Below are 22560 nucleotides of genomic sequence, written 5' to 3'. Positions count from 1 at the left end.
CTATGGCATCTGGCACAGCAAGGAGAACTGGCGGGAGCCGCCAGGGCTGGTCACTGCCCGCTACGTGGCTTACTCCCCGGGGGACGGGCCCGACACAGGTGCCTGGGCCCTGGGAGGCCACCTAGAAGGGCAGAGGAGTCCCAGGGTGTCCTTGTCTCCCTGGCTCCCAGAGAGCGTGGCGTATGCCTGAGGTCCCCCCAGGGAGACAGAGGCACGCCCACACGAGCACACGCATCTCCAGACATGTACCCATGGGCGCGTCACGTGCAGACTGAGGCCCCAGGCCTCCAGGCTCAGACCCTGGTGCCTCGCCAGGCTGCGCGCCCGAGTGCCAGAATCTGCCCCAAGTGCCCTCCGGCTGTCCCCCCACCTCTGGTCCTTGGGAAGGGCCCAGGCCCAGCCCGCATGGCCCGCCGGTCTCCTGGGCAATGCTGTGCCCCCGCAGACACCATCTGCCCCGACCCTGCCTGTAAGGAGCACGCGGGAAGCTGTGGCTTCGGCAGGCTTTACTCCCCGACCGTGCAGCCGTCCGTCAGCGTTGTCTGGGCCCGTGCGTGGGCTCACACCCCTCGCCCTGGCCCTGAGGGCGTCCCCCACCCCCCGCCACCTGGGACACTGCTCTGGGGATCAAGAGGCAGCTTGAGCCCAGCCTGAGCCCGGCGCTGGCCCTCCACAGCCGGCCCACATCCCTGCCCTGGCCGCGGCCAGCACGCCTGGTCGCCAGGCCCCGTGAGAGAGAGCCCCAGGCCTCCCACGTGGGCACCCCCGAACCTCTGCCATGTGGAGTCCAGCAGGGGGGACCCAGACCCAGACCCCATGCAGACTGCACACCAGACCCTGGCCAGAGTGCCGTGGCCTCTGGGGCTTTCTGGGACGTTCCTTCCAGCCTTGGGGCTCCGCTCCCGAAGGACAGGGCCTCCAGAGAGCCGCAGCTGTAGGCTGGCCCCAGGGGTGACCCTGGGCAGCGAGAATTCCCCTCCCACCAGTCCTCCCCACCTGCACAGTTCCAGGGGGTGGGCTGGGTGTCTCCAGGGGGCTCAACCCATCACCAGAGCAGCTTGTCCTTGGTCTGCTGTCAGTCCCAGCCCCCCAGAGCCTGAGGGCTGACACGGGGAAGGGCTGGGCCGTCTGCCCAGCCCAGTCTGAATTCCAGGAGAGGATCCCAGCAGCGGATCCCAGCGGCAGAGACAGTCTGCCTCAGACCCTGGGGCTCTGAGATGGGGGCTCCGGATGGGGGTGCTGACGGAGGAGAGGGCCAGGGTCTGCACAGCCAGAGGAGGGGCTGTGAGGACCACCGGTGCGGGGGCCGCCCTGGGCATCCTGGCGAAGAGCTGGGAGAGGGTTTTCCGCACACAGACGCAGCTGGAGCCCCAGGACGGCACCCTGCCGCGGGTCTCCGCACAGGCGGCTCTGGGCCGCTCCCCGCCTCGAAGGACTCGTCCTTCCACCCTGTCCTAGTCCTGGTGGCTCCATCCACGAGGGTCTCAAGGCGAGGCCCCCGCCTTCCCAGCCCCAGCCCCCACCAGCAGGGAGCAGGCCTCAGGAACGGGCCGTCTAGTGGGGCCACAGCTTCGGTGTCCAGCTCCCAGAAGCCACCGTGGCCGTCAGGACAGGCGCTGGACGCCCTCTAAGGCCCCTGGAAGGCCGGGCGCGGGGGTGCGGGTACCAGCTCCGTCTGCTCGGGGTGGGCGGTCCTCTTTGGAGCCTTTGCCTGAGGACGATGGCAGCAGGTCGGGGCTCGGGCTGAGGCCCCAGACAGGCAGCGCCCAGGCCCCGGCGCGCACAGCGTACCTCCTCGTACTTGCTCCTCCAGTAGAAGTGCGCTTCTCCGTCCACATACAGCAGCAGCAGGTCACACAGGAAGGTGATCTGCAGGCAGCAGGGCCGAGCTGTGCCCCGGGCCCACCCCCCAGGCCTCCCCCAACCAGACCTGACATCGGGGGCCCGGCCGAGCCGTCGAGCGGGCCAGGCGCGTGCTTGCCCACGCTCGCCGCACTCACCACGCCCAGCCAGGCTGCTCCTGTGCCCAGGGAGATAAGCGTGGGGATGAGCCCGAACTTCCCTGCCTGAGAGACGGGGTGAGCCCTGAGCCGTGACTGTCCCCACCCCCCGGCCCCCCACCAGCCCACCCACCACCCACCCAGTGACGTGACCGTCACCCCCCACCCCCGCCCTGCCCACCTACCCGCCCTGTGACCAGGATGTCGAAACGGATCCCGTAGAGCTTGAGCAGGCTGCGGGCCTCCACACCCGAGCTCTCCCACCAATGAGTGGCTGTCCTGGGGGCAGAAGAGAGGCTGGTGGCCTGTTTGGCCTGCTCCCAGCCTCCACCCCACTCACCCGCTGACCCCACAAGCCCCCATCCCTGCTCAGCATCCCGAGAGGCTGCCGAGGACACGGGGGCAATGCAAGCTGGGATCCATCTCTCAGGAGCTCCCTGCCTGCCCAGGGGATGGGGCAGAAGGGTCCCTAAACAGACACCAGTGGGGGAGCTGGGCGCGGGCCCAGGGCTCTGGGGTCCGAGGGGGACCTCACTCTCCCTTAGGAACCAGAAAAGGCTTTCCACAGGGGCTCTCGGGTTGGTTTTCCAGAGGCCGGGAAGCAGTTCTACAAAAAGCATAGGGCAGCCAGGCCAGGTGAGGCCCGGGTAGCACTCAAGGCTGTCGCCTCCAGACCTGGGGGCTGTGTGAGCTTGTGTGAGCCTGTGAGCGTGTGCTCATGTGTGTGCTCGTATGTTGGCATGTGCTCGTGTGTGTGCCTGTGCATGTGTGAGCATGTGCATGCCTGTGTGTGTAAACACATGATGAGGTGACATGAGGTGGCAGGACAGGATTCCAGGGGGTGGGCTGGGTTCTGCTTGGGGGACTCAGACGTGACAATAAGTTCAGTGCAAATTCCTTAACCACACCTTGGATTAGAAAATAGAAAGGTTTCGGACTATTGTTGACACAGTTCAGGAAACTCAAGTCATTAGATTCTTTTTCTCAAAGGCAACATGGGTGTTCAAGGTACTAATCTTTGAACTCTTCTATAGACTTTGGAACTTTTTAAAATAAAACCTAAAGGAAAAAGTAAAATAAGAAGACCCCTGTGTGGTGGAGGGAGTGCTGGAGGCAGGACTGGGGGAGGGGGTCCCAGCGGCAGAGGGGGTGCAGAGTGGAGGCTGGATGGAGCCTGTGCTGGGGGCCCTGGTGCCCGCCCCCACAGCAGGCATCCAGGGCTCTGGGGGGACCGGCCGGGGTGGGGCAGCTGGGGAGGAGGGGCGGGGGTCCCAGCGGCAGAGGGGGTGCAGAGTGGAGGCTGGATGGAGCCTGTGCTGGGGGCCCTGGTGCCCGCCCCCACAGCAGGCATCCCGGGCTCTGGGGGCAGGCGGTGGGGTGGGGGGCCGCACCTGAAGTTGTAGCTCCGCTCCTGCAGCTGGAAGGAGTACTGGGGCCGGCAGTCAGCGCTCCCACTGTCCAGGTCACAGTCCCAGCGGATGTGGACGCCCACGGCCCCGCCCTGCACACAGCGCACACTGCCCTAGCGGCTCTCAGGCCCTCCCGGGCCACCAGGGACCGCTTCCCGCCCACCTGGGACCCACCAGCAGTGCCAGATCCTCAAAGACCCCTCCGGCTGCAGCCACGAGGTCCCCGATGCGGAACACGGGGCAGGCGGGGCTGGAGCGGGGGTCGTAGCGGCAGAGCTTGAAGTAGGTGGGGTCCTGGGTGTCCAGGGCATTGGACCTGAGGGGGCAGGCGGCGGTCAGGACGGACAGGGGGCAGGAGGGTCTTCGGTCTGCCAGTCCCCCCACCCCACCCCACTGCACCCCACCCCACCCCATCCCCGCTTACTTGGAGAAGTTAAACTTGCTGAAAGTGACGGTGTTTTTGATGAACAGGGTGAAGTTCTCAGCCTGGAGCAGCAGGGGCTTCCTGAGGGGTGAAGGGGGGAGGTGAGAGGCAGGCTCCGTGGTCAGGGGGCGGGGCGGGGCCTGGGGGGCTTACACGGGCACAGCGCCGCTCTCCACTGGACACCAGCCCCGGATCTCGCAGGTCCTGTGGGTCCCATTGAACACTACGCACTGGCCCGTCTTTATGCCTTGAAAACATGGGACAAACCCCAGGTCCTCAAATCTCCATGGGGCCTGGGTAGGGGTGGGGGGAGGGCGGCTGACAGGAAGGAGAGATGCAGACCACCCAGGGTCCCCTGGGCCGGAGCCCCCCAGCCCGGGGAGGCCCTGCAAGGCAGGCCCGCTTACCGTGGCTGTGCGTCCCCGTCTCCCCCTCGGGACAGTCCTGGTCGGCCCAGCAGTTAGCCAGCGGGATGGACGGGTGCTGGGGGCGGAGAGCAGACCGCCAAGGGCCTGGAGGGGCCTCCCTCGGGGAGCCTGCCCCGCAGGGCAAGGGGACACACCCCTTCCTGCCTTAGCCCCTGGGGGGTCTCTGAGTCTGGGGGCACCCGAGAGAGCTGGAGGCTGCAGATAAAAATGCAGTGGGCAGCCGCAGCGGGAGACGGGTGCAGGCAGAGTTCCAAGGCTGAGCAAGACTCCTGACCCGCTCCTCCTGGGGGATGGGAGTGACGCGGCCAGGCCCAGTGGCTCTGGTCCAGCTCAGACAAGGGAACAGGGGAGGTGATGGGTGGCGGGAGGGTGAGGGCTTGCCAGGTGGGGCCGCTGGGCACTGACCGTGGGCGAGCCCCGGTGGGACGGCCTGGGAGCACACAGGCTCGCCCCATCCCGGCTTGTTCTCCAGTAAGAAGGGGTCATGGCTGCCTGCAGGTGGGGACAGAGTTCTGGGGGTCAGCCAGCAGGGGAAGGCTCCAGGCGCCAGAGGGAGACAGTCTCACAGACGCGGCTTTGCAGTTCTGTCCTGGCTGGTGCTGGATACCATTGCCCAGGGCACCCAGCTCAGGGCAGTGTGGGGAACACTGGTGGTCAGAGGGCTCTGGGCCAATGAGCTGAGCAGACGGAGGACACTGCGGGGACACCTGCCTGGCCTCAAGGTCCCCACCTGTGTCCTACGTCTGTCCCTCCTCTCCGCCTGGCTGGGCCACCGTGGGCACCCCCCCAGACCCCATCCTCCTCCTTCCGGCTGCCCCTCCCAAGGCACCGAAGATGGAGCACCCCTCCCCTGAGCCCCCTGCACCCCCATGCTCCTGTGATCAAGCCCAGCTCCTCCACAGGGCCCTTGAGACCGCCACCCCTACTCCCGTCCAAAGGGAGGCTCCACCCCCACTGAGCAGCAGGTGACTCCCGAGAGGCCCCACCCGACACAGGGGGCCTTTGCCCATGCAGCCCCCTCTGCCTGGACAGCCTGAAGACCCCCGTTGAGCCTGGGGTCCAGCGGGAAGCCCTGCCTGAGCCCCCAGCGCTGGCAGAGGCCCTCCCGGGGACTCCCAGCTGCAGCCTCTGTGCCACCCCAGGACCTGCCTCGGTGGCTGGGCCGTCTGCCCCGGAGCTCCTTGGCGTGTGCGGGTGGGGTTCTGCAGGCCCCAGCGGAGGCGCTGCGGGTTTCTGAAGGCTGTGGCCCCATCTGGAGCACAGTGTGTGTGCTGGGAGGACCAGCCCACCAGGGTCCCCGGAGGAGCAGCTCTGAGGAAGGCGGGCGGTCAGCTCTGATGCGTTACGGCCCGGCCCCCGCCATTTCATGGGAAGAGTCAGAAGCCGGGAATGGAGCAAAGAGGAATCCCAGGGATTCCAGAAAAGACAGAACCACGGCCCCAGCAAAACTTCAGGACAGTCCACACACTGAACCAAGACTAGACATCCGTGAGCATTTGCAAAGGCAAGGGCATCGCGTTTGCCAAGGGAAGATGGGTCCACTGGGCACATGCGTGCCCAGCAACAGCGGTGGGACCACCAAGCAGGGCTCGGGCAGCTGGCCGCACCCTTTCTCTCCATCCAGCAAGTGATTACGTTTTAGTCTCGATGAAAGAAAAGTGTCGCCACGGAGGCAGGCTTCCAAGGCAGTGTCCTGGGTCAGGACTCTTCAAGCAAAACCCACAGCCAGGAAACTGAACCCTTAAAAACGGTTAAGATGGTAATTTTGATGTTATGTGTATGTTATCACAATTTGAAAAAAATCGGATAAAAGATCTGCAGCTGGAGAGAAGGGTCAGTGGGCTCTGTGGCAGAGGCTGGGCCCTGGGACGCCCTCAGGCGAGGAGGAAAGGTGCGGCTTCTGGGGACGGTGAGATTTTCTAGATGGCGGGGACCACAGCTTCAGGGCAAAGTGCGCAGAGGTCGTGGGCGACCCTGAGCTTGGCATGGGCAGCAGTGTGCCGTTTGCTCACAGAAGCGGATGCTGCCCCCAGGACACATTAATGGAGGCTGTGTCTAGAAAAGGGTGGTGGTCTTCCAGCTTGCCTCTGGCCGTCAGAGTCCACCTGAGGCCTGTTACCTTGACAACCTCCAAAATTCCCCTGAGGCGGGACCAGGATGAGGAAGGGTCCGGACACTTCGCCGGTGACAGACTCTGGAACGAGGGACCTCGGGCAGAAGCCCTCGGGCAGTCTTACCTCTGGGCACCTGCCCTGGACTTGTTCTGGTGTCACAAGGAAGTTGGTCACCAAGAAGAACACGTTCTCTCCCTGGAAGAGAAGTGTCAGGGTGGGTCTCTGCTCCCTGTCCCCCACCAGGAGGGGCCAGAAGCTGGCAGCTTGGCTCATGCAGGGAGGGGGCCCTAGATCCATCAAGTCATCAGCCCTGAGCCCCAGGAAAATGCCTCCAGTGTGGCAAGCCCGGCTGCTGCATGGGGACCCGGCAGAAGGCCTCTGTCAGCCCGACCCAGGGATGGCGCGGGTGGCCGTGAGAGCTGTTAGGAAGTGGAATGAACAGGAGGGAGGGGCAGGGGGGTGTCCAGTGGACCCGACGTGGACACTGGGGGATGTCACTGGAGGACAAGAGGCCATGCTGGGGGCGGGAGGTGATTTCCCGTCTGATGAGGTGGGCCTGCCCCTGGGAGTCAGCTGTGCTCGGGCGGGGGCCACCAGGGTTAGAATCTGGGCGTCAGCAGGACAGCGGAGGAGACTGAGGGGCGGACAACCTAGGTGACGGGAGGTGGGGCAGGAGACACAGCGTGGTGGGGGGCGGAGGAGGAGCGCCCCCCGTGGCCCCCCATCCCACCCCCAAGCTCACACGTTGAGCTCCAACAAGCCTGTCCTTTCCAGATGCAGACTTTTTGTTTTTTGCTTTTCCATTATGTTTTTTAAAAGTTATTTTAAAACTTGTGGCCCACGGGATCTTCCCTGTGGTGTGGGAATCTACAGTCGCGGCAGGCAGGACCTAGTTCTCCAACCAGGGATGACACCTGGGCCCCTGCTTCAGGAAGGCGGAATCTTAACCCTAGACCAGCAGGGAGGTCCCTCCATCGTGGTTTATTACAGGATACCGAATATAGTTTGCTGTTCTATGCGGCAGAAGCTTATTGCTTATCCATTCTATAACAGTTCGCATCTACTGATCCCAAGCGCCCAGTCCTTCCCTCCCTCACCACCGCCCCCAGCTCGGCAGGCGCAAGTCTACGGACTACAGCTGTGAGTCTGTGCGTAGATGCATTCACTTCTGTCACATTCTAGCTTCCACAGGGAAGTGGCATCGTCTGCCCCTGTCTGAGCGTCTCCGGGCCCGTCCTCGTGGCTGCAGACAGCATCACCTCACTCTTTCTCTGGCTGGGGAGCATCCCCTGGGGGCCTCCCAGCTGGCACTAGCCGTAAAGAACCCGTCTGCCAATGTGGGAGATATCAGAGACAAGGGTTCGATCCCTGGGTCGGGACGATCCCCTGGAAGAGGAAATGGTACCCCATGGCAGTGTTCTCGCCTAGAGAATCCCATGGACAGAGGAGCCCGGTAGGCTACAGGCCATGGGGTCGCCCAGAGCAGGACACGACTGAGCAGCCGAGCAGGCACAGGCGGCATTCTGCCATGCGCGCGCACCACCTGTCCTCCACCCGTTCCGGATGCAGGCTTGCAGAGCGCGTCCCTCTGGCCTGGCTTCCTGACCATCTCCTCCTCCACTGGAAGGCCACTGCTCTGCGAGGCCCCTCCAGGGCCGGCGCCCCGTCACCCTTGCACATGCTCACGGTGGGAGGGGGGCTGTCAGAGGGGGCAGCACCCAGCAGCAGCTCCGGGTCACCCACCTGCGGTGGCTTCACGAAGTCAGCCACGTCCCACAGCCGGTTCCCCAGCTCCTCAATCTGGGTCACGGAGACCCCCTTGAGCTTGGTGATGACAGAGACCTGGGGGTCCGGGTCCTGCTCCTGGTAGCCTTTTTTGGCGAGGAGGGCCCAGCTGGGGAGGACAGACGGGCTGCGTGCTGCGCCCCCAGCCCCTCTCCCGTGGCCTCCTGGCTCCCAGCCCGGGGCTGGCCACACATCAGAGAGCCAGGGCCCTTGTTGGGCACCCATGGGTTTGGGGACGCCCACCATCACCTCCTTCACCAGCCATCACCCTCCCCTGCCCTGTCTATGTCCGGCTTCCTCCTCAAAGACGACCCCAACCCAGCTTGAACTGGTGGTCGCTCCTGGGGTCCTTAGTGCTCCAGCTCTCACGAGTGTCAGGGACCACCTCCTGCCCGGCCAAGGGCCCCCGGTGTGGGGATGGGGTCCATCCTGCTGGGCACTGGAGTCCAGCACAAGGCTGGGAAGAAGGCCCAGGAAAGGATGCAGGGAGGCACCTAAGCACAGGACCTGCTCTGACACACCCCCCAGCCTCTAGACAGATGGAGAACCTTCCTTCTCCCCACGTCCTGCCCTGTCCACCAACCACCAGCCCAGACCCTGAAGACCAAGTCTTTCGCCCCTCAGCCCAGCCGTGACCGCTCTGGCCAGCACACCCGGGAGCTGTCCTCTTACCCCACCACATAGACCACGACCCCCAGCTGCAGCAGTCTCTGCAGGGCGCCCACCCGCCAGTTCCGGGTCATCACATACTTCTCCGTTTTGTAATCCAGAAGCCCCCAGCCCACCCCGGCACCTGGGGAGCCCATGTTCCCAGCTCCTGCTGGCGGCCAGGCTGCGTGAGTCAGCACGGCAGCTGCAGCCACAGCTGAACGGGGAGCTGAAGCAGGCGCCAAGCAGGGCCAAGCCAGAAGCTATTAAAGGGACACTCGGGCAGGACTCAGCCTCCACCTCCCAGGCCCTGGGCTCAGGCCCAGCCTCCCCGCTTCCCAGGGCCTCCCATCCACCGCAGACTCTGCCGGCTGGGCCCCGGGCTCTAAGGGAGGAACCGTCTCTGGACACACCCTCTAACCTGTCACCTCTGAGGGGTGATGACAGGTGGGACAGGCACTGTGAGAGGGCCAGCTGGAGCCCAGAGGGCAAGGAAAGCCTCAGGAAGAAGGGAGCCCTGAGCTGCCCCGTGCAGACCCGACGCTCAACAAGCAGCGCTGGGGAGGGCTGTCCTGGGTGGAGGGAGAAACAGGCGACTGCTAGCGGGTGAGTGAGCGCTGGACCCACAGGTGGAAGCGCGATCCTGGCTGCAGAAAGCAGTCAGCCCCCTGTGCGGCGCCCCCGAGAAGCTGCCCCGTTCCCAGGCTCCCGAATGCAAAGAGGATAACGAAGAGGCAAGCCCGCCCCGCGCGCCGCCGATCGGTCCCGGCTGCGAGCGGGCCAAGGTCAGCGCGCGCTCTTGGCGGTGTCCGCAGCAACCAACAACTCGGGGTCGCCTGGGCAACTGCTGCCGGGGAGGCGTCCCTATTGGCTGCAGCGGACAAGCGCCCCGTCAGATTGGCCGGTGAGCTGGAGGGCCCGCCCCCACCCCCGGGCCGCGCTCCGCTGCAGGCCCCGGCAGTCCCCGCTCTGTGGCCGCGACTGTAGAGTGGGCGTAACCATGAGGGGTCCCCTCCAGGGGCCTGGGGAGAAGGAAGACCAGGAGGAAGGGGCGGCGGCGGCCTCTGGGCGTCCTGCTGGGGGCCCGGAGGCCAAGAAGGGTTTGGACGCAGATTCGGACTCCGACCAGGAGACAGAAGGTGCCTACTGGCAGGGGGTGGGCAGGCTGGGGCCTCATAGGCAGGGGACCCCCGTCTAGCAGAAGCTCACCCCTCCGTGGAGCTGGGGGCGGCTCCCGCCCTGTGCCTTCCCGCACCATGCTCCTGGCGGCATCAGTTCCATCCTTAGAACAGGCTTCCAGAATGAGGTTAAGAGGCAACCCCCCCCCAACACCCCGAACAGTGTAAGAAGGGCTGTCTCACCGCAGCCATCAGAAAAAAACTAAAGGAATGGAGGTAGGGAACTTAGAACTGCTTCAGTTTCCTCCCCTATAAGAGGTTCACACAGCCCTGTGGTCTGCAGTCCGGTGGAAGAGACAGCATACACTGCGGGGTCAGGGGGCTGGGTGGGGAGGGGGGCCAGGACCAGCTACACGAGTGGCAGGACTGCAGGTGGGGCCGCTGTCCTGGCACAGGAGAGACCAGGCTGGGCAGTGGGGCCGGCCGGGAGAGGGCCACGTGAACCCTGCCTCCCATCAGGTGCCCGCAGGCCTGGCAGGCTGGGCGAAGATACCCTCTACCTAAGGTTTTGCCGGGCTCACAGTGTCGTGCCCGCCTCCTGCTTTCTGCGCCAAGGGAGCGCCCCAGAGCTCAGCCTGCGGCACCGTGGCCTGGGGCCCCAGGTACCCCGGGAGGGACCCTCGAGCAGGTTTGAAGGGCGAGGACCTGGGAGGCAGCAGCCGTGGGAGGGGTCCCTTCCTGAGCCCACTCCCCCACACACTCCCCAGCCCTGCTCGGGGTCCCAGGCATGTCCAGCCCCCACAGTGAGCTACAGGTAGGATCGGGGCTATGACAGAGCTCAGTACAAGGACTGGGGGGCCTAACTGGGGGCCCTAACAAGCAGGGCACCCCTAACTTGTTGGGGGGATCAAGGAAGCTCCTGGGGAGACCGAGAAGGAGAAGCCGGCATCCCTGGGCCTGTGGGAAGGAACTGAGCGGGCAGAGCCCAGGGAGTGTCCCCCCACCATGTCTGCAGCCCTGGGAAGGGCCAGGCCCTCAGGTACCTATCCGTCCCAGGGGGCCCGGGCTCTGGCCCGGGCACTGACCTCCAATCCCTACGTCAAGCGGCTGGACCTCCGGGACAACGGACTCTGCGGGGCCGGTGCAGAGGCCCTTGCGGGCGCTCTGAGCAAAACCCGCAGTATCTGTGGTAGGTTCTGAGCCTGGGGTGGGGCTGGGCTACCCCGCATGGGCCTTCTCACCCCGCTCCCAGCTGCTGCTGCTGCTGGGGGGCGGAGCTTCATCACAGGGTGGGGGAGTGGGATGCAGTCAGCCCCTGTGTGGGGCCCCCGGAGTTGTGGGGCCTCCTCCACTGTCTTTGGCTGGCCACTCCCCCTGTGTGTGGTGGCCTCCTGGTGCCTGGATTTGGGGGGGTGGGCGTGCAGATGGGCAGGGGCCAGGCAGGGCGAGAGGAGAGGGGCTGCATCCAGATGCCACCTCTGCCACAGAAGGGCAGGGAGACCCTGAGCAAGGAGCCAGCCTTGCTGAGCCTCAGTTTCTGACACTCAATCCTTGGAGATGTGGGGACATACTCTCAGGAGAGCGTCTGCTTACGTAAGCCCTTGACGCGCAGCCACCTGGGCTGTCACCGCCAGTCCCGGAAAACGCTGCAGTGGCGCTTCCACAGGAGGGCCACACGGCTGCCAGGCGTGAATCACCCACTGAGGGGCTGGGTGCATCTACATCACAGCCCCACAGAGCAGGCGGTGTTGGCCCCCCGACAAAGCTTGTGGACACACGGGCTGGGGACGGGAGTCCGGGGAGCTGTCTGGGGCCGCAGGGGACCCAGTCGATGGGGGGCAGACTCACCATCCACTCCAGGATAGTCCGGCTGCTAAGTCCCCCGTGCTGGGTCAGGCTGGGCAGCTGCGGGGGACGGGAGGGGGCAGGGCCTGGCTCTGGAGCCCGTTCCTGAGGAGTGCTGCTGGCCCCAGATGTGGACCTGTCGGAGAACCGTCTGGGAGCGGAGGGAGCCCGGGCTATTTGTGCTGCCCTGGTGGTGAGCCCGGCCGTGCAGAGGGTGCAGCTGGCAGAGAACGGCCTGGAGGAGCAGGCAGCCCAGTACCTGGCTGAACTCCTGCTGGCCCACACGGGCCTGAAATCTCTGGACCTGAGCTATAACCAGCTGAATGACCAAGCAGGTACCATCCGGCCACCGGCCAGGGCTGCCACAGTGGTGCTTGTGACCGTCTTCCTGGGGCAGGGTGGGCGGAGGTAGGCAGGACCACTCTGAGCATCCGTGCCCCGCTCCTGTTCCCTGCACCCCACCACCACCCCGGGACTCTCAGTACATTCCCCAGGTATTTCTCTGCCCAGCCAGTGCCTGTGGGCCCTGACAGCCACTGGGGATCCAGCCATGAACTCAACAAAGCCCTTGCCCTCACGGAGGGCTTCCCAGATGGTGCTAATGGTAAAGAACCTGCTTGCCAACGCAGGAGACACAAGAGACTCGGGTTTGATCCTTGGGTTGGGGAGATCTCCTGGAGGAGGGCACGGCGATCCACTCCAGTGTTCTTGCTGGAGAATCCCATGGACAGAGGAGCCTGGCGGGCTACAGTCCATGGGGTTGCACAGTCAGACACGACTGAAGCAGAGTAGCAAGCACGCCCTCACGGGACATGTGTTACAGGATTACCCTCCATAATTATTGGTGCTACAAAAGAAAGAAGCAGGGCAGGATTCTAGAGAAGAATGGACTCCCCCCACTGCTTTAGAGAGGTGATCACCGGGAAGGACTCTGTGAGGAAGTGACCTCTAAGCTGGACTGTGGAGGAGGGAGAAGTCAGTCATGGCAAGACCAGAGGGCGAGCATTTCAAGCAGAGGAACACTTCCCAGAGAGACAGACAGACACCAGGGTGGCTGGGCCAGTGAGCCAGGAGAGAGGGGCCCGGACGGGACGGAGTGGCCGAAGAGCTGCAGGGCCGCAACAGGCGGGACGGGAGGACGCTGTTCCAGGCGCTGTGGGCGACGTCAGTGGGACTCCCCCACCTCAGCACCCCCTCTCCTGCCCCAGGGCCTCTGCACGGGCTGGCTGCCTTGCCAGGAACACACACTTCTACCTGCCTGTCCTCAACCACCCCAGGCAGTTCTGAGAGTCACCTGGGGGCCTTCCCTGGAGGTCCAGGGACTAGAACTCTGCTTTCCCAATGCAGGGGGGCCTGGGTTTGATCCTTGGTCAGAGAACTAGATGTCATATGCTGCAACTAAGACCTAGGGCAGCCAAATAAAATTTTTAAAAACATTTAAAAAAACACATTTAAAAAAAAATTTTTTTAAAAATTCCCCAGGACCCTGGGTTAGGAATACAGATTCCGTGGCCCGGGGCCTGCTCGGCCTCTGAATCCTCTTGAGGGGTATGCCTGTGGACCTGCATTGTAACAGCTGCCCCAGGAAATTTGCCTGATCCAGAAAGTTCGGGAATCACTGCTCTGCCTGCTGAGCGTGAGTGAATGGCACTAGCCTCGCCGTGGGAGAATCAGTCCTAGAGTTCAACTTTGAGACAGACAGCCTGCCTTCTGAGAAAACTGCTGTGGGAACAGGCACATTAAAAGAGAAGCTTATTTCAGGCTTTCAACAAAGTAAGCCTAGGCGTCCCTCTGGGCCAGCACCAAACAGGCAGTGAGGTTGGAGAGGCTTGGGACGTGAGGCCCTTCGAAGGCTGCACGGCTCGTGGGGGTCTGTGGGCGGGCCTGCCTCCCTGAGGGGTCTCAGCCTCCCCACCCGACCCGAGGCCAGGGTAGCACCGACCTGGTGAGGTGGCTGCGGGGGTCGTGAAGAACACGCACCGGGACAACAGAAGGCCGATTCACGGCTGTAGGTCCCGCTCACCCTCCCGCTGCTCAGCAGAGAAGGGGCTCCCCTCCAAAGCTGGTGCTGCCGCCGCCTGCCTCTCCCAGCCCTGGACGGGTCTGAGACACTGCGGCTGTCAGACCTGGTGCTGGACATGCGGTGGGGGCCCGGATCTCAGGGAGGAGCCGGGCAGCCGCGCGGCCTGCAGGGAGCTCTCCAAGGTGCTACCGCGCCTGCGGACCTGGACGCTCAGCCTTCTGTTCTGTGCTGGGTGCCAGCACCATGGAGAGGGGCCAGGCAGGGCGGTCTGCCGCTCAGAGCCCGGAAGGATGGACACGGAGCAGACAAAGGGTCCGAGGTGGCCCAGCCCGGCCTGACTGAGTAAGCAAGGCTTCCCGGGTGGGAATGAGGAGCTCTTCCCCAGGTAAAGAAGGGCGTCAGCAGTTGCACACGGGGGTGGGGGGGAGCGAGGGAAGCCGGAGCTGAGGACCAGGAGCAGGTCAGACCCGCTGAGCCCCGACACAGCAGCGGATGGGTAGGCGGGGCTTCTGCCCATCCTACATGTAACATAGCTTTCGGGATTCTCTTTCCTTTCCTTTTTTCCTCTTTTTAATATTTACTTATTTATTTGGAGAAGGGCATGGCAACCCGCTCCAGGACTCTTGTCTGGAGAATCCCATGGACAGAGGAGCGTGTTGGGCTACAGTCCATGGGGATGCAGAGAGTTGGACATGACTGAGTGACTTTCACTTCACTACTTGTTTATTTGGCTGCACTAGGTCACAGTTGTGGCACGCAAGGTCTTCAGCTTCAGCATGTGTGATCTAGTTCCCTGAGCAGGGGTCCGATCTGGGCCCCCTGCTTTGGGAGCTCGGGAGTCTTAGCCACTGGACCGCCAGGGAAGTCCTCTCTTTTTCTACGCCGCTGCCTCCTCTCTACCACGGCCGTGCCGACCTTGTCACCTCCTGCGCAGACGGTGGCACAAGCCACCCTGACCTCTGGTCCCCGCCCCTGCCCACCATGACCTTGTCTCTTCTTAAAGCATCTCTCTAGCGCCCATCGCTCCTACCTCCTCTCACAGCCTCACCTGGGGGCCCAGCACCAGGCCTGTGTGCATTTCCATGAGCCCCGGACCCCCTGTCCCCGCTTCTCCCCTCCACGTTCACTCTCCATGGGTGCATGGGGCGTCCCTTAATCCTCAAGGCTCTTTCTGCTTTCCTGACCGCCCCCCAAGGCAGGGTTAGCCCCCACTCTGTCCCCACGCCTCCCTGTTGGTGGTTGGATAGCTCACATCCCACAAATGTGTGTTTATAGCTTCTCTATTGAACCTGAATGCCTTGAAGGCAGGGCAGGCCCACGTGGGGTTGGATGCCCTGACGTTCGTGCACAGCCAAGACCCTGGCCCACAGCAGGCATTGCTGTCAGCTCTTGAAGGAATGATATGAGTGAAGAAAAAAGTCTGTCGTGGTGTTTCTTTCTTTTTTTTTTTTTTTTTTTGTCGTGGTGTTTCTGAAGGGGAGATGCTTGGACCAGCCCTGGCAGAAAACACAGGACTCACGGAGCTCAGTGTGAGGTGGAATCACCTACGAGGCCCGGGAGCCATAGCCTTCGCCAGGGGACTGGAGGTACAAGGCCCCGCCCAGCAAGCCCCTCCGGCCTGTCCTTTGGGGGCGGGTCTCCCAGGCACCAGCCCCCCACCTCTTGCAGCTCTTCAGAAATGAGCCCTAGGGACTTCCCTGGCAGTCCCTGGCAGTCCAGTGGCTCAGACTTCAGGGGGCACAGGTTTAATTCCTGGTTGGGGAACTAAGACCCCCCACGCCTCATGGTACAGTCAAAAAAGAAAAAAGGGAAGAAAGGAGAAGCTGGATCTTTCCAGCATTGCTTAGAGGATGTTTCTCCAGGTGACTTCGGTTTCCCTGGCTTTATTTAATGACGACAGTTTGGTCTCCCTGCACTGACTCTCAGGGTGCTGAGTGAGGGGTCCATAGCTGGAGACGCACACCTCTGGAGACGTCATGGACACTTGGGTGGGGGGACACCATGCGTTCCAGTGACGCACACTCACCGCTGGAAAGATGCTTGCCTGAGATGACAGCCCTGGGCCCTGGGACCCTTGCACACCCTCTCACATGCCCCTCCTGCTCCCTGGTCCTGACGCCTGGGGAGTGGGGGGCACAGGACCCTGTGATGCCCCTGGGGGCAGCTGCCTCCGTGGGATCTTCTTCGGGGAACGGCAGCAAGGCCATGCCCTCCCACAAGGCTGACCAGGGTCTCGCCCCACAAGCTGGGCACCCATGGGCTCCCCACTTCTCCCCATCACAGCCCTCTGGACACATTTCACCGAACAGTCCTTCACTGGTATCCTCTCTGGGCCCTGGGCTGCTCTGTGCCTCGGGGTCCCTGCCTGACAGGGGTCCCCGCCATTGTGTCCCTGGGGCCTGTGGCCCGGGGCAGACCACCCAGTCCTGAGGCTCGCTCACACCCATGCCCGTCCTCTGCACTCGAGTCTGGCCTTCCCACTCCACTAGTCGCCGCCATCCAAGCCCAGGGCTCTGCCCTGCAACCTCTGTGGTCTCCTGCTCCCAGGCCACACTCTGCCCCTCAGACCTCCTGGGCTCGGAGGCTGGGGCCTGGCTTCCTCCACCGGCACGTGTGGTCCCATGGGGTTGCTCCTTTGTGTCCCAGGCAAACATCTTCCTGAGGGTCCTGGACATCTCATACAATGGCTGCGGGGATTCTGGAGCCTCCGCGGTGGGGGAGGCGCTGAAGACCAACAATGTGCTGGAGGAGCTCTACATGAGGTGAGAGCAGGTGGCCCCCGCCCCTGCCTCCAGGCCCCCGGCCACCCAGGGACTGGGACTCCTCCTGCTGCTGTTCACCCTCAGGGCTGGAACCTGTCACAGTCCCAGGGCAATCCGCTCTGTCCCTCTCACTCAAGTTCATCCTTGCCACGTGAAAGTGTGAGTTGCTGAATCGTGTCCACTCTTTGTGACCCCAGGGACTGTAGCCCACCAGGTTCCTCTGTCCATGGAATTCTCCAGGCAAGAATACTGGAGTGGGTTGCCATGCCCTCCTCCAGGGGGTCTTCCCAACCCAGGGATCGAACCTGGGTCTCCCAAATTGCAGGTAGATTCTTTACCCTCTGAGCCACTAGGGAAGCTGATCATTTGTACGTGGGGACTCGTAATTCCTACCACATGGCTGTGGGCTGGGAGGTGCAAACATGTAAACCTCTTTAGCGGAGCTGGTGTGGGCGGTGGCGCTCCACCTGCATGCTCCTCCCTTTCAGGAGGGATTTGTGCTCTGTCCAGCACATGGCTGCTGGGGGCCTGCACAGGTGAGCTGCTCCTCCAAGCCCAGGCAGGGTCCCAGGCCTCCTGGGGAAACCAGAGGGAAGGGAGGAGGCGGAGGCCAGACATGTCATGGGCTGTCCGCCATTGGCACAGGCATCTGCTCCATCCTACCCATTCTCCCCTCCCGATGGGGGAAAGCTGGGGTCTGAGAAGTTAGAGGGGAGTGGGGCTGGCTTGGAGACAAAGTGGCCAAGAGCAGTGAGGAGGCCTGGGATTTGGGCCCATCGGGAGCAGAAGCCGTGGGGAGGGAGCTGGGTGGCTGTCATGAGGACAGAGGCAGGGTGCAGGATGTGTGGGAGCACCCAGAGTGATGAGGGCCAGGGAGCAGCAGCGGGTCTCCACTGGGGCGTGGGGTTGGGGGGCAACAACCCTCTAGGCACATCTGCTGGACCCTGAACACTGGAGACTCCACTGAAGCATCTACACACTGACCTGCCCAGGGCCCCCGGGGTGTGCTTGGAGGCTGGACCTGGGGGTTGCGCCAGCAGCCCTGGGGCAGTGTGGCTCTGCACAGCTGCCTGCAAGGCAGCGCAAGGCACACGCCTTTCTGTTGCAGCAACAACCGTGTCTCTGCGGCGGGAGCCCTGAGCCTGGGCCTGGGCCTGCGAGTCAACCAGACACTGAGGATTCTTGCTGTGAGTGCCAGCCTGAAGGGGGAGGCCCCGGCACAGACCCGCCTGTGCCTGTCCACACAGCCCCCTCCCCGCCACATCTCACCCTGGTGCCTGCGGGCACATGGGGGAGGGGGCGCCCGGCTTCCTCCGGCAGCCTCGTCATCCACTCACCCATCTCTGGCCTGGCCCACAAATTCCTTCAGACTCCCCCCAGGCCCACCAGGCTTCCCCTTACCTCCCCCTGGCCTTGCTGGAACCCAGGGGCCACACAGGTGTTCCGGCTCCAGTGGGCAGGATGTGGCTGACCGTGAGAGCAGAAGGCAGTGAAGGGAGGCCGGAGCGGGCCCTCTGTGCCAGCTGCACGTGCTCTGAGGACATCAGCCCTGCCTGGCCCTCAGGGGGCACAGGAGCCCCCAGCAGCACCCACTTCCCCAGCCTGAGGCTCACTCTTGCCCCCGAGTAGAACCCAGACCTCTCCCTAAGCTCTGAGTCTCCATTTCTAGCCACCTGCCGGATGGCCCCCGAGATGAGAACAGGTGCACGGGATTCTGGGAGTCGAGCCTGACCTGGTCATCCCCCTCTAAGGGCTGCCTCTAGGTGGGGGGCTCCTTCCCATCCTGTCAGCTGGGGCCCAGTGCTGACCCCGCCTCGTTCCACATCTTCCCCCCGGGGAGGGGGGCCAGGCTGCCCGGTGCCCCACCTCCCCGCCTGCAATCAGGTGCTAACAGGAGATGGTCCCGGCTTTAAATCTCTCTGAAAGACACCAAGCTTAGTCATTTGCTCAATCACAGCACATGGGCTCTGCGCTCTGCCAGCCCCACCCTCCTCCCTACCTTGAAGTCCTTCACTCTCAGCCCAGTTCAGTTCAGTTCAGTCACTCAGTCATGTCCGAATCTTTGCGGCCCCATGGACTGCAGCACGCCAGGCCTCCCTGTCCATTACCAACTCCCAGAGTTTGCTCAAACTCACGTCCATCAAGTCAATGATGCCATCCAACCATCTGTCATCCTCATCCTCTGTTGCCCCCTTCTCCTCCCGCCTTCAATCTTTCCCAGGATCATGGTCTTTTCCAATGACTCATTTCTTCACATCAAGTGGCCAAAGTATTGGAGTTTCAGCTTCAGCATCAGTCCTTCCAATGAATATTCAGGACTGATTTCTTTTAGGATGGACTGGTTGGATCTCCTTGCAGTCCAAGGGACTCGAGTCTTCTCCAGCACCACAGTTCAAAAGCATCAATTCTTTGGCATTCAGCTTTCTTTATAGTCCAAAACTCTCACATCCATACATGACTACACATGACTACTGGAAAAACTATAGCTTTGACTAGATGGACCTTTGCTGGAAAAGTAATGTCTCTGCTTTTTAATATGCTGTCTAGGTTGGTCATAGCTTTTCTTCCAAGGAGCAAGCGTCTTTTAATTTCACGACTGCAGTCACCATCTGCAGTGATTTTGGAGCACAAGAAAAGAAAGTCTGTCACTCTTTCCATTGTTTCCCCATCTATTTGCCATGAAGCGATGGGACTGGATGCCATGATCTTAGTTTTCTGAATGTTGAGTTTTAAGCCAGCTTTTTCACTCTCCTCTTTCATCAAGAGGATCTTCAGTTCCTCTTCACTTTCTGCCATAAGGGTGGTGTCATCTGCATACCTGAGGTTATTGACATTTCTCCTGCAATCTTGATTCCAGCTTGTGCCTCATCCAGTCCAGCATTTCTCATGATGTACTCTGCATATAAGTTAAATAAGCAGGGTGACAACATATAGCCTTGACATACTCCTTTCCCAATTCGGAACCAGTGTGTTGGGAAACAAGGAGAGAACACAGCCCTGCCCATCAACAGAAAATTGGATTGAAGATTTACTGAGCATGGCCCCACCCATCAGAACAAAACAGTTTCCCCCACAGTCAGTCTCTCCCATCAGGAAGCTTCCATGAGCCTCTTATCCTTCTCCATCAGAGGGCAGACAGACTGAAAACCACAGTCACAGAAAACTAATCAAACTGATCACATGGACCACAGCCTCGTCTAACCCAGTGAAACTATGAGCCATGCCGTGTGGGGCCACCTAAGACGGCCGGGTCATGGTGGAGAGTTCTGATGAAACGTGGTCCACTGGAGAAGGGAAGGGCAAACCACCTCAGTATTCTTGCCTTGAGAACCCCATGAACAGTATGAAAAGACTCTCAGCCCAAGCTGCTTGCAATTTCCCAGCCATGCGGTACAACCTCTCAGCCCTGCTTTGCTCCTGTGGCTCTTCTTGTTGAAATGCCCAGCTCAACCCACCTGGCCTGGAAAGTTCAGCTCGGGTGTTTCATCCCATCCACCCTTCACTTTCCAGGGAGGGTTGGTGCAGGGGTCTCTCAGCACTCTCCACACTGCATTGTTTTGTTTCTTCTCCTCTCCTTCCTGTAACAGTGAGCTCTTTAAGGGCAGGGCAGGTCTCGTGTGTCTCTTTGATTCCTGACACAGAGTGGGTGCAGGGTGGGGGTGCAGCCAGTGTCCACTCCCTTCTGCTATTCCTGGTTCCAGCACCACCAAAGGCATCGTGCCACAGGGAAGAGCCTTTTGAGCTGAGAGAGTGGGGCCGCCCAGAGCCACATCAGCAAAGATGGGGGAATCCCTCCTGCTGCCCTGGGCTTGGCGTCCCTCACTGAGGGACGTGTGTGCTTCTCAGGTGTCCAGGAATCCCATGCGAAGTGAAGGCTGCTCTGGTGTGCTCAAGTCTGTCCAGGCTAATCCACAGTCTGCACTGGAGCTTCTGGACTTTTCTGTGAGTTTCTCATAAACCTTGTCTCTGACCCTCCCAACAGCCCTGGGAGATATACTTTCTCCATTTTAGAAGGAAAGAAGTGGGCATTGGAGAGAGTGCCTGCTCAGGCATACGGTGTGGCCACATCCGAGTTCCAACCTGGGTCACGATGCCACTCTGACTCTGCTCCTGCCTCTGTGCGGGGTGTCATGATGGTCTCACCTCGGACCCCTGCCTGGGTTCTTCATTGGCAGAGAGGGAACAGGTTGATCAGAGGCACCATGCTCACTGATGTGTGGATTTGCAGGTTCATCTCTTGCAAGGCAGCCCCCTCTCCCAGCCAGCAGTGCCTGCGAGTGGATCCTAGTGCTGGAGATTCACTCGGGGGGCTGCACGAGAGATAACCCTTTCATTCCATTTTGCCTTTAAAAAATTCTTTATTGGCAGTGTGGAGTCTTAGCCACTGGACCACCAGGGAAGTTCCAATTTTGCCTTTTAATATAGAAAAAATATCACTCTTTTCTAAGGTGGTTAAACACAAAGGAGAGAATCCCCAAATACAAATCACGAAGACTCTAGTTACAAATCACTGCTCATTTTCCCTCTGATTTCAACCCAGGCTTGAGTCAAAGCCTGTTCAGAGATGTGTTTACAGTTTCAATCCTTCAAACTTGGGACAAACTGATACCCTATGAGGCTCTAGACCTTGTGTGTGTGTGAGTAAAATGGTCAAGTTCTCAAAAAGTCTTAACATTCTTCCTAGTGATGGGTTTCTCCTCAGGATATCCAGGTGAACAGAGAGTTTGATGATCTTGCCAGTTCAGTGAAGGTCATCCTTCCAGGGCTTTGCATAAAGACGGCTGCCCGCAGAGTGGAGTACAAAAAAGAACTGCTGGCCGTCTTCAGACCATCTGAATGACTATGTGTTGTGTGACTTTCTTCTCTCTCCCATGGGCCACTTCAACTTCAAGGTGCCTTTCAATGCATCAGTGCACTGAGGCCCCATGTCAACCAGGTGGAAGTCCTACAGAGCTGGCCTTCATAGTGACTGAGACATCAGTGTTAACCAGGGCCTTCCGTTGTTCTCATTCAGGTCACAGATTTGTACTCCTAGAGAAATGAAAACATGTCCACACAAAAACTTGAACATACACGTTCATGGCAGCATTATCCATGATATCCACAAAATGCAAATACCCACCAACTGATGAGCGGATAAATAGAATGTAGTGTACTTATACAATGGAACATTAATTGGCAATAAAAAGGATGAAATTTGGGATGATGAAAATGTTCTAAAATTGATTATGGTAACGGTTGCACAATTTCAGTAACATACTAAAAGTATTTGAATTGTGTACTTTAAATAGATGAATCATATGATATGTGAACTGTGTTTTATACAGTTAAGAAAAAAAGGTGGAGAAGGAAAGGGCAACCCACTCCAGTACTCTTGCCTGGAAAAGTCCATGGACAGAGGAGTCTGGCGGGCTGAAGTCCATGAGATTACATGACTGAGCATGTGTGCACGAGGGTGGAAGGAGATGGGTTGGTAGCAATAAAGTGGTAGAACTAAAAAAAAAAAGAAAGAAAGAAAGGAACGAAGTAATGACACATGCGACAACATGGATGAACCACTACCCTAAGTGAAAGAAGTTTATCATAAAAGACCACTTATTGCACCACTTTAACTGGGTGACTTGTCCAATATGTACATCATATCTCAGAAAAACTGTTACCTACACACACACACACACACACACACACACAGAGTTTGATCCATATTGTGTGGGAAAAATGATGTATAAATGTGTATACTAGCAAAAAAAAACAAAAAAAATCCAAAACAAAACAACCCTGGCACATTAATAATGCTTATCTCTAGGTTGTGGCTTTATGGCTTTTAGTTCCTATTTTCTTGCATTTTCCACTCTTCACACTCAGTATGTGTTACTTTTACAATCAGAAAAACAAGTCGTACTTAAGACCAGGTCGACAGCACAGGTCTCGAGTCCGCTGCGTTCTCGGCGCCTGAGGAAGGAGGGTCCCCCCATGCCCACGACAACGTCGTAACCTGAGGCGG

The 22560-nt window shown here is 60.6% G+C and overlaps 2 protein-coding genes across 11 annotated transcripts; one reads left to right on the top strand and one right to left on the bottom strand.

The window, feature by feature from the left end:
• Positions 1-496: 496 nt before the first annotated feature.
• P2RX6 (purinergic receptor P2X 6) lies at positions 497-10097 on the bottom strand. 9 transcript variants are annotated; one of them, XM_020903451.2, is made up of 12 exons: positions 8833-9323; positions 8119-8269; positions 6499-6570; positions 4241-4316; positions 3987-4080; positions 3834-3914; positions 3584-3725; positions 3392-3501; positions 2186-2279; positions 2001-2066; positions 1792-1869; positions 497-1711 (listed from the first exon to the last, which is right to left on the bottom strand). In XM_020903451.2, the coding sequence occupies exons 1-12, from the start codon at positions 8964-8966 to the stop codon at positions 1628-1630; spliced, it is 1182 nt and encodes a 393-aa protein (XP_020759110.1). In that variant the 5' UTR covers positions 8967-9323; the 3' UTR covers positions 497-1627. The 9 variants fall into 9 exon arrangements, with proteins under 9 accessions (XP_020759110.1, XP_020759112.1, XP_070331839.1 ...); XM_020903453.2 differs by having other exon boundaries at positions 8911-9323; XM_070475738.1 differs by having other exon boundaries at positions 1792-2066.
• On the top strand, positions 9743-22327 carry LRRC74B (leucine rich repeat containing 74B). 2 transcript variants are annotated; one of them, XM_020903454.2, is made up of 9 exons: positions 9743-9947; positions 10446-10588; positions 10983-11115; positions 11900-12106; positions 15271-15380; positions 16441-16556; positions 17665-17743; positions 20403-20498; positions 21259-22327. In XM_020903454.2, exons 1-9 carry the CDS (start codon positions 9809-9811, stop codon positions 21394-21396), a joined length of 1161 nt encoding a protein of 386 aa, XP_020759113.2. In that variant the 5' UTR covers positions 9743-9808; the 3' UTR covers positions 21397-22327. The 2 variants fall into 2 exon arrangements, with proteins under 2 accessions (XP_020759113.2, XP_070331845.1); XM_070475744.1 differs by lacking the exon at positions 11900-12106 and having other exon boundaries at positions 21259-22326.
• The last annotated feature ends 233 nt before the right edge of the window (positions 22328-22560 follow it).

The sequence above is a fragment of the Odocoileus virginianus genome, chromosome 12, assembly GCF_023699985.2.
Source record: "Odocoileus virginianus isolate 20LAN1187 ecotype Illinois chromosome 12, Ovbor_1.2, whole genome shotgun sequence".
NCBI classification, from domain to species: Eukaryota; Metazoa; Chordata; class Mammalia; order Artiodactyla; family Cervidae; genus Odocoileus; species Odocoileus virginianus.
This window is presented reverse-complemented; position numbering and strand designations above follow the sequence as displayed.

Coding starts and splice junctions, on each gene's coding strand:
- P2RX6 (XM_070475737.1), bottom strand. CDS start 8,406: ATGGTGGGCGTCCCCAAACCCATGGGTGCCCAACAAGGGCCCTGGCTC. Junction 6,571..8,118: donor ACTTCGTGAAGCCACCGCAG/GTGGGTGACCCG, acceptor CTTCTCTTCCAG/GGAGAGAACGTGTTCTTCTT. Junction 2,067..2,185: donor ACATCCTGGTCACAGGGCGG/GTAGGTGGGCAG, acceptor CCCGTCTCTCAG/GCAGGGAAGTTCGGGCTCAT.
- LRRC74B (XM_020903454.2), top strand. CDS start 9,809: ATGAGGGGTCCCCTCCAGGGGCCTGGGGAGAAGGAAGACCAGGAGGAA. Junction 10,589..10,982: donor ACCGTGGCCTGGGGCCCCAG/GTACCCCGGGAG, acceptor TATCCGTCCCAG/GGGGCCCGGGCTCTGGCCCG. Junction 16,557..17,664: donor CTGGAGGAGCTCTACATGAG/GTGAGAGCAGGT, acceptor TTTCTGTTGCAG/CAACAACCGTGTCTCTGCGG.